At 48.8% G+C, this 9,609-nt stretch overlaps 1 protein-coding gene across 1 annotated transcript; it reads right to left on the reverse strand.

Moving 5' to 3' along the window:
- Positions 1-2,580: 2,580 nt before the first annotated feature.
- On the reverse strand, positions 2,581-9,609 carry LOC102496973 (uncharacterized). Its single transcript, XM_006150723.1, has 2 exons — positions 9,358-9,609; positions 2,581-7,174 (listed from the first exon to the last, which is right to left on the reverse strand). Exons 1-2 carry the CDS (start codon positions 9,571-9,573, stop codon positions 2,669-2,671), a joined length of 4,722 nt encoding a protein of 1,573 aa, XP_006150785.1. The 5' UTR covers positions 9,574-9,609; the 3' UTR covers positions 2,581-2,668.

Below are 9,609 nucleotides of genomic sequence, written 5' to 3' on the forward strand. Positions count from 1 at the left end.
CGACCGCAGTTCGCGTCCCGGACCCGGTGGCTTAAAACTCACGTCAGGCGTGTGTGCGTGTGTGCCCAAGATCCCGAGAGGAGAATGGAGGAGAAGGGATTGTGGCGTGGCCACCCCCCTGGGGGGTGATTTCTCGCTTTCTGTCTCTATGTCTCTCTCTGTCTGTCTGGTGAGCGCACGCACCCTATAGCAAAAACCTCTCAAAAAAAAACAAAACAAAACAAAACACAGTAACATTTAAAGAAGTCAAAATGATAAATTTCATGCTATATATGCTTTACCACAATAAAAAAAAATCTTTTTAAATTGAAAAGATCAAATGAAAGAAAAGGAAAAAAGGGAGGGAAGGAGAAAGGAAGGAGACAACCTAAATTAAATTCCCAACTCCAGCACTGATCTAGGTCCTGTGAGCCTGTTACCACCTACTGAAGCTGTCTACAGACATAATAATGATCATTGACTTAGAAGTCACAGACCTGACTGAAACAAATGATTAACTCTAAGATGTTCCACAGTGGGCCAAGCAAAGCCACAAATAATAAAGGTTTCCACTACATGAGCACTAAAGAGATGAGGACAGTCATTCCATGAAGTCTGTTCATGAGCAGCAAACTCCCAGCAGGGCAGAAGGCCAGTGATCAGCTCCTTCCTGTAACCAAGAGGAAAGCACCGCCCCTCCTCCCAAGCAGCTGAGGCTGAGCATCCTGTCCATCAGGATTTACTTGGGAATGGGAAAAGACAGAACCATGGTAGAAAACTTAGTGACAAAACCAGTAGATCATGTAATGGTTACATCACTGGACTCCCATATGGCCAAACACAGTTCAAATCCCAAATCTGGTGGCTTAAAACTCACACCGGATGCACGTGTGTGCATCCCCAAAATCCGAGAGTGGAGAAGGGCTTGAGGCATAGCCACCCCTCCTAGGGGGGTGATGTCTCGCTTTCTGTCTCTGTCTCCAGCGAGCACACACATCCTATAGTAAAAATCTCTCTAAAAGAAAAAACAATAACAACAGTGAGCTGGGCCAGCTCTGAATGTGATGGTTCGGGCAGCTAGATCTCACATGGTGGACTATGTGGTTTGAGACCTGGATCCAGCAGTTTGAAAAACATGCTGTGTGCATGTGTGTTCAAAATCCTGAAACAGTGAAGGAATTGCCATGTCTGTCTCTCTCTCTTCCCATCAAGTGCATTCTGATCTTCTGGCAAATATAAATAATAAAAGAACCCGCAGTGGATCTACTGTGAGGAGCTAGGGGAGATGTTGAAATGACAACATTGGGCTGACCATTTCCACAAACTTTTTTTCTTTGCGGAGAGCACATGCACTCACCAGAAACAGAGACACAATGAGAAAGGACAAAAGTATCCCACACTGAACACGGTCATGCTACAATCTCTTCTCCATTTCTCCATCCTGTTGGGATTTTAGAGCATGCATGCATATGTATTCAGCATGTTTTTCAAGTCAATGGGGCCAGGATTCAAACCCACGTAGGATCTGGTTTCCTTAACTACTAGGCCATGGGGCGGTCACATTCCCCAAACTTTCAAAACCAAAGGGTAGGAATAGCTTCAACCCCACCCATAAAGTATCCCAAATCCCAAAAGGAGCACTCAGAAAACATGTGCTAAAGAAATCAGAACATCATGGGGCCCACGAATAGCCAAAAAACATATGAAAAAATACTCAACATTCCTCATCATAAGGGAGACACAGATCAAAATCATAATGACATACTACTTAACCCCAGTCATAATGGCCAAGATTAAAAAACAACAAAAAATGCTAAGTGCTGGCAAGTATGTGGTGAAAGGGAACTCTCCTACATTGTTGGTGGGAATGTAAATTGGTCCAGCCACTGTGGAGAACAATATGGAGGTTCCTCAAAGACCTTCAAATTGAACTACTACATGATCCAGCAATTTCATACCTGGCTATCTGTCCAAAGGACAGGAGAATGGTCAGTCAGAAAAGCACTTGCACAACTATATGGTATTATCCACAATTGAATGGTTTGAAAAAGTGTGGCATATATACTCCATGGACTACCATTCAGTAATAAAAACCATTTACAGATGAATGGTTTGAAAAGCTGTGGCAGATATACTCCATGGAATACTATTCAGGCATTAAAAAAAAAAAAAAAAAAAAAAAAAAACCCTGGCATTTGCTAGAAAGTGAATGAACATGGAAGATTAACTAAGTGAAGCAAGTCAGGCTATGAAACAGAGATATTATATGTCTCCACTTAACATATACTGACTGTACACTCTATGGTAGAGACTGAAATACTGGAGGACATAAAAGCATTGAAAATTGTTATAAACACTGGGGACAAAGTGGAAGGAGAGTGGGGAAGGGGAAGAGTGCAGGAAGGGAAATTTGGGAAAAAATGAAGACATTTGTGGGACACAGATATGGTTTGTTGCCTGTTAATGATGTTATGTATAGTATCCTCAACTCGTCTGCTGTGTGGTATATATCATGTTGGGTAAAATCTCTTTATAATCTAAATGATATATAATGATTGAATGTATAAATAATAATTAAAAAAAAATAACATCATAGGGCCCAAATATCCAACTTTATTAGAGGCTCTGGGGGTCAACACACTACTTTCATGCCTCCTCTCATGTGTCCTGAGGATTCTGGGCCTGCAATCTACTTTTTAAAGCCATACCGAGAGAGAAAATACCTCAAATGCCTCATAAAACCAAATTTTAGATTCCGTGGAATTCCATGTAGGTTCCCAGGAGCCCCCTGACTCTGGGGGCTCTCTCTCCTAGGAAGCGCAGTCCCAGCACAGCAGTGAGCTGGTGGCTGATGGTCTCCTTTCACAGTGTGGACGCCTGTGTTAGCTGCCCGTGCATATGGATTACCCACTTTAGGACACGGAGTGGGATCTAGATAGCGCTGGCTCAGGTTGGGGGCTGAACGCTGGGGCTTGGCCAGCTGCTGGGACCAGGACATCTTGTTCAGAAGGGTTGTGCTCAGCCTTGCTGCAGCAGAGTTGAGACTCTCAGTGAAGCTGGAGGTGGCTGTAGAACTGAAGGAAGGCTGCTGTCCAGTCTTTCTACCCTCCGTAACCTCTGGGCTTCCTCTTCTCCTGTATGTGGGATGCTGACATTTGAGTCTAGGGGGCTTAGAGGCCTCCCAGGATGTGCTTGCCTTACTCCAGTAGTTGAGGGCTGCCTTAGAGGATGAGGTCCTCCCTCTGCTGGGAGCCCCCTCTCCCACCTGGAAGTCCCCTGCCCTGACAGCTTTCTTGCCCCTGTTGTTCTCACAGGAAGGCTCTCGAACCCTTTCTCTGCCACACCAGCTCTTAGTCTCTGCTGCAGGCCTGGAGTTCCTGGGAGCAGGGAGCTGGGCCCTTGAAGCTGCTGCCTGAATCTCCCGTGGTTCTCTGGCGCCCCCCGGTGGCCAGACTCTCCTGGCCTTTTCAGGAGAGATTGAAATCCCTAGTGGCACAGATACACGTGATGGATGCTTCTCCAGAGCTCTGGCCCATGGAGGAAGTTTTGAGCTTTTTCTTTCTGGGGAACAATCCCCCCAAGACCTTTCTTGAGACCTAAGGCCTGGAGTGGAGTCCTGAGTTTCACAATGTCTTTTTGGCTGCCCTTGGAGCTTCTGGCCAGTGCATGATCCAGGGACCCTCACCCTGACTGGGGGCAATGAGCAAGGGTCTAAAAGGCTAAAGAGCAGATAGGATTCCAGGATCCGCCGGGGGAGGCCCCACTTCAGGTGTGCAATCCGCCGCCGCATAAGAGACTCCAGGAGCAGCCATTTGCTCTTCTTGAGGACTGGCCATTTAGGCAGGCCTGTGAGGACAGTGGCAGCTTCCGGGGCCTGGTCACACAGGAGAGAGAGGCAGGAAGGTGGTACGCCCAAGGAAGTAGCCAAAGACTGTGGGTCCTGGGGCTGCCAAGGCAGGCTGGAGGCTCTCCCTGCATCTGTCCCTTTGCCCCTTTGCCATCTTCTCTGGGGTTCAGATTGGGCCTGCTGGGAGGCTGAACTGGCTCTCACTCTGTGCTCCTTGGCATGGGCCATGCTCTGGCTGGCCAGAAGCTCTCCTTCACCACCAGCCAGCAGGAAGACCTCACCATGGTGGGAGGGAGGCTTCCTCTCAAGATGGGGAGCAAAGGCTAAAGCATTTGCAGCCACTGCCTGCTCTTGTTCCATGGGCCCATATCCAGAGCTAGTGAGGGCTGGGGGCTGTACCAGGCTGTGCTCCTGGCCTGTGGGCCCCTCACCCCGAGAACAGTCAACTTGTAGACTGGCTTTAGCAGCATCCTTTCCTTCGACCTGGTCCTTGTTTCCTTGCCTTGGTGCTTGGGGCCCTCCAGCATCCTCAGCTCTGCGCTTTCTCTGGCTCTCTACATTCCAGATGTCTCCAGCATCCTCCTTCTGGGTTTCTTGCCCTTGTGTCTTAAGCTCCCCATCAGTTTTACTTCTGAACTGTGCCTGGTCATCTCCCCCACGAGCCTGGGTCTCTGTACCACCATCACTGATAGTTCCATTCAAGGTCCTCTCCTGTTGTGTTTGAATCTTTGCACCATTCCCACCACCATTCTGTTCCTGGTTCTTCCACTCTGATGAACAAGTCTTCCCATTAACTTTACTTAACAGGTTCTGGTTCTTTCCCCGAAGTCTCTGGATCTTTCTACGATTCTCACTTCCAACTGCTGTCTGGTTTCTCTTCTTCGATGCTTGATTTTCTGCACTGTTCTTTCCTTTTTCCCCCTGTTCCCAGCCCCTCCTCCCTGGTGAGTGGCTCCCGCTAGTTTCACCATCTAATTGTACCTGGTTCCCTTGCTCAGGAGTCTGGGTCTTTGCACAATCTTCACCTCTAGGTTCTCTCTGGCTTCTTTTCTCTGGGGCCTGAATTGCTGTTCCGTTCTTACCCCCCCTATGTCCCTGGTACTTGCACTCTGCTAAAGGGGTCTTTCTGTCACTATCATTTTTTAATTGACTCTGGTTTTCTTCCCCTGGCGCCCAGCTCTCTGTACCATCCTCACTTCCAGCCTCACTCAGGTACCTCTTCCCTCGTATTTGAATTTCTGCACCCTTTTCACCTCCAACCTGCCCCTCTTTCTTCCACTGTAATGAATGGGTTTCTCCGTCTATTTTACTTGTGAATTCTCCCCAGTTTTCTGACCCAGCTGTCTGGATATCTGCACCAGGCTTGCTACTATGTTCCTGATTCCTCAGTTCTGGTACGTGAACCTTCCCATCAGACTTACTTCCTAATTGGCCCTCATTTCCTCCCCCAAGTTCCTGGGTTTCTTTACCATGTGCATATCTAACCTTGCCCGTATTCCCTGGTCCCTGATTGTCTGTTCTGTGGCCATCTCCAAATTGCTCCTTGTTCTCCTTCTCTACTGGATGGGTCTCCACCTCAGTTTCCCCTCTTAAATGTCCCTGATTCTTGACCTTGAGCACCAGGGTACTTGTAGTATCTTCATTTTTGTCCTTTCTCTGGTCTCTCATCTCTGTCTCTGGTGCCTGCGTTTCTGCCCTGTGTTTACCTCCAGCCTCATTCTCATTCCCCCAACATGATGTCTCAAATTCTCTATCAATTTCACTTGCCGCTGGACTCTGGTTTCCCCACAACGGTACCTGGATCACCACCCAATCCTCCTCTCTTATCTCCCGGAGCTTCTTTGCCTTGGACACCTGGGTTTCCCTAGCATCGCCACCTCTTCCCAGGCCTTGGTTTCCCCATTCCACTTGAGTCGCATGTCTTAATAGTTTCTGGTTCTCTCCTCTGGATGCTTGGGACCTTCCAGCTTCCTCACTTCCTCCCTGACCCTGCTTTTCCCACTGTGGCGTCTGAATCTCCGTGACACCCTCATGTCTCTGATTCAGGGCTGGGATCTCTGTGCCATTCTCTTTCTCCACTTCTCCCAGGTTCTCCCTCCTAGCTGTCTGAGTTTGCCCAGCATCCTTACCTCCAACATGGTCTTTGTTTCTCCCTCCTTCTGTCTGAATTTCTGCACCAGTATTACCTCTAATCTGATCTTGTTTCCCACACTCTAGTATCTGGGTCTCTGCATCATTCTCACCTCCAGTCTGAACCTGCACCCCCAATCCCTGCACCTGGATCTCACCCTTATCCTCCTCTGTGGCCTCATTCTTGTTCTCCCTCTCAAATGTCTGGGTCTCCACAACATCCTCACCTCCACTCTTCTCCTGGTTGCCCCACTCTGGTGTTTGGGTCTCTGAATAAATTTTGCATCTTAACTGTTCTTGGGTGTCTTCCATACGTGCCTGGGTTTCAGGATTCTTACTTCTGGACTCCCTTTGGTTTCTTTTTCCTACTTCCTGACTTTTGGATCTATTCTCAAGCCCCGTCTGGTCCTGGTTCTCCCTGGATGCTGGCGTCAGAATCTCCTCATCAAGCTCATTTATTACTAGTCTCTGGCTCCCACGCCCCAGGACTTTAGCCTCTGCATCATCCTCCATTCCAAAGTCTGTTGGGAGTTGCTGCCCAGACGCCTGGATTTTCCAGTTATCCTCCCTTCTGTTCTCTACCTGGTTCTCCCTCCCTGGAGTCTGGATCTCAGTAATGTCCTCTCTGCCTACTGTCTGGCTTTCACTTCCCGGCATCCAGGCCTCCCGTGGGAAGTCCCAGGAGGGCACTATCAGTTGTTGGTGGGAAGAATCAGGCGGGAATTGTGGACTCTGAGCTGAAGGGAATTTAGGGAGTGAGATGGCTGAGGTCGTGGAGGTATGGTGGAACCTCATGCTGATGACAGGCTCCTGTGGTACCGACCTTTCCTGGGAGTGAACCAGCAGCTGCTCCATCCTCTGGCACATGCCCAAGGCGGGGTGAGTCCAGTCATCCCTGACACACAAGGGTACTTGCCATGCTTCCCAGGAACTCTCCAGAGGGACCAGAGAGTTGCTTGAAAAAGAGGTGGTACAAAAGATGGGTTCGGAGGGCACGTGGACACCCCAGGGCGAGTCCTGATACGGGTCCAGAGAGAGTAGGGATGGGTCCCATGAGTCCTGGAGGTCCCTCCAGTATCCCCATCTCTGCTCTCGTGCCCATTTCTGGACATGAGCATCCGGGCCCCTGAACTTGCCAGGACTGCAGACAAATGCAGGAACCAGCCTGAAGAGGGCTTCACATGTCCTGGGGGGCACTGCCCACTCCTGCAGTGGTGCCTGTGGTGAGAACCAAGAAAAAAACAAACCCTTGTACACCTATTAGATTGTACAATCCCCACAGATCAGTATTGCAAAGCCCATTATCGAGATAAGGGTGCTCAGGTTTAGGAAAGAATCACTTCCCTTAAGGCAAATACTATTCTATCATGCAAGTAGGACTGAGAGCTGGCCCTGGAGCCTGGTAATTAAGGGAGTCAGATCCCTCACAGTCAATTGCAGTTTTTGTTTTGTTTTGTTTTGTTTTTGAGAGGTTTTTGCTATAGGGCACGTGTGCTCGCCAGAAAGACAGAGAGAGACAGAGAGACAGAAAGCAAGAAATCAGCCCCCAGCGGAGATAGCCACGCTGCAATCCCTTCTCCCCCATTCTCCTCTAGGGATCTTGGGCACGCACGCACATGTGCCCAGCGTGAGTTTAAGCCATGGGGTCTAGGACTCGAACCACGGTCAACTACATGGGAGTCCAGCAACATAGCCATTACGCTAACTGAGTCAATTGCAGTTTGAATCCTGGCCTTGGTAGCCTGAAAAACACCCCAGGTGTATGTGCTTTTGTGCCCCCAAATCCCAAGAGAATGGAGATATGGAGGAGAAAGGATTGTGACATTACCATGTCCCATTGAGGGGTGCTTTCTCCTTCCCCTTCTCTCTATCTTTCTGTCTTAATGCCCTTTGGCAATTAAAAATTTTGCTGGCGGGACCAGCAGTTAGCTTAATGGCTATGTTGCTGGACTCCCATGTAGTCAACCGGGTTTCGAGTCCCGGGCCCGGTAGCTTAAACTCACGCTGGGCACGTGTGCACACGAGCCTGCCCAAGATCCCAAGAGGAGAATGAAGGACAAGGGATTGCAGCATGGCCATCCCCCCTGGGGGATGATTTCTCGCTTTCTGTCTCTCTGCCTCTCTCTGTCTTTCCAGGGAGCACATGCACCCTATAGCAAAAACCTCTCAAAAAAAAAAAAATTTGTTGGCATGGTGGCTAAGGTGCTAGACTCCCACATGGCTCAAGTACTGGACCTGGCAGCTTGCTTTCTCACTTTCTCACTTTCTCTCTTTCTCTCTCTCTCTTCCTGTCTCTCTTTGGTGAGCACACATCTCCTTTAGCTAATTAAAAAATAACACTAATAATAAATAGAATTAAATAAATAATTTTTTTTAAATTTTATTTACTTATTCACTTATTTTTGCCAGAGGGCCCATGCACTCACCAGAGACAGTCAAACATAGAAAAAGAGGAGGGGAGGGGTCAGCAAGTGGCATGGTAGTTAAAGTGCTGGGTTCCCACATGGCCAACTGCACTTCAAGTCCCAGACCTTGAGGCTTGAAAATCACACTGGGCATGTGTGCATACATGCCCAAAATCCTGAGAGGAAAATAGTGGAGAAGGGACTGCAGAGTGGCCATCACTCCTGGGGAGTGATTTCTCACTTACCCTCTCTCTGTGTCTCTCTGGCAAGTGCACATGTCCTATGGTAAAACCTCAAAGAGAAAAAAAGAAAAAGAGAGAGGGAGAGAGAGAGAGGGAGAAAGTGAAAAAGCACCTTCCCATGGGGAATGGTTATGCCACAATCCCTTCTCTTCCATTTCTACCCCCTTTGGGGATTTTGGGCATGCATACCCAGAGTGTTTCTCAAGTGGCCAGGTTCAGGTCTTGAACTGCACAGTTAGTCAAGAAAGTCATGATGTCTTTTTTTTTTTGTGCAAAAATGTATCATGACTTTCCTGACGATCCAATAGCTCCTTTCACAACATCATGGGCTGACACACACACACACCCTTTTTTTAAAAAAGAGAGAAAAAAAGAATGTCATTCTATCAACTGTGCTGACTCAGGTCGGGGAGAGAGGAGGCAGGAACAAAGCAGAGGCCCTTACTTTGGTCCAGGGGAGACACAATGGCAGTTCTAGTCAGGATGGTGTGGCGAGGTTGGGAGAGGTGTTCAGATGAAATATGATTTACAATCAGATCCCAGAGGACCTGCAGAGAGACTAAATGAGTAGAGTGACGGAAAGAGGAGTCCTGGGTTTGGGGCCTGGACAGTGCTTTCCCTGTGTAGTCTGAGTTCCCCTCGAATTCAGCTCTGGTACACAGCATGGAAAAAGGTCTTCCTAACAAATGACTGAGACAATTATAGTGCTGAGCGGAGGAGAGGAGAGGAGAGGAGTGTGATGGAGCCCCCTCACCTTGATGAAACTCCTCATTCTTGGGCGGGTCCTGGTGATCTGGTACCAAGAGTGCCGGACCTGCCAAATTAGAAAGAGGCAGAGGACAAGCAGGTTGCTGCAGCACCGAGGGTCCCTGCAGCTGCGATCCTGAGAAAGCAGGTCCCGCACAGGTTCCCACTCAGGGCCCTGGAATGGCCCCACTAGGGCACAAGTGCCCAATAGTGGCAGCAACATGGCAAAGCTTAGGTCAGGCAGATGGTGTTAGGGAGC

The sequence above is a fragment of the Tupaia chinensis genome, unplaced genomic scaffold (genome assembly GCF_000334495.1).
Source record: "Tupaia chinensis unplaced genomic scaffold, TupChi_1.0 Scaffold000294_5, whole genome shotgun sequence".
NCBI classification, from domain to species: Eukaryota; Metazoa; Chordata; class Mammalia; order Scandentia; family Tupaiidae; genus Tupaia; species Tupaia belangeri.

What these genes read in the sequence shown, in the direction of transcription:
- LOC102496973 (XM_006150723.1), bottom strand. Translation starts at nt 9,573, where the DNA reads ATGTTGCTGCCACTATTGGGCACTTGTGCCCTAGTGGGGCCATTCCAG. An exon ending in GAATGAGGAGTTTCATCAAG is followed by an intron (nt 7,175 to 9,357) that starts GTGAGGGGGCTC and finishes TTCTCACCACAG; the next exon opens with GCACCACTGCAGGAGTGGGC.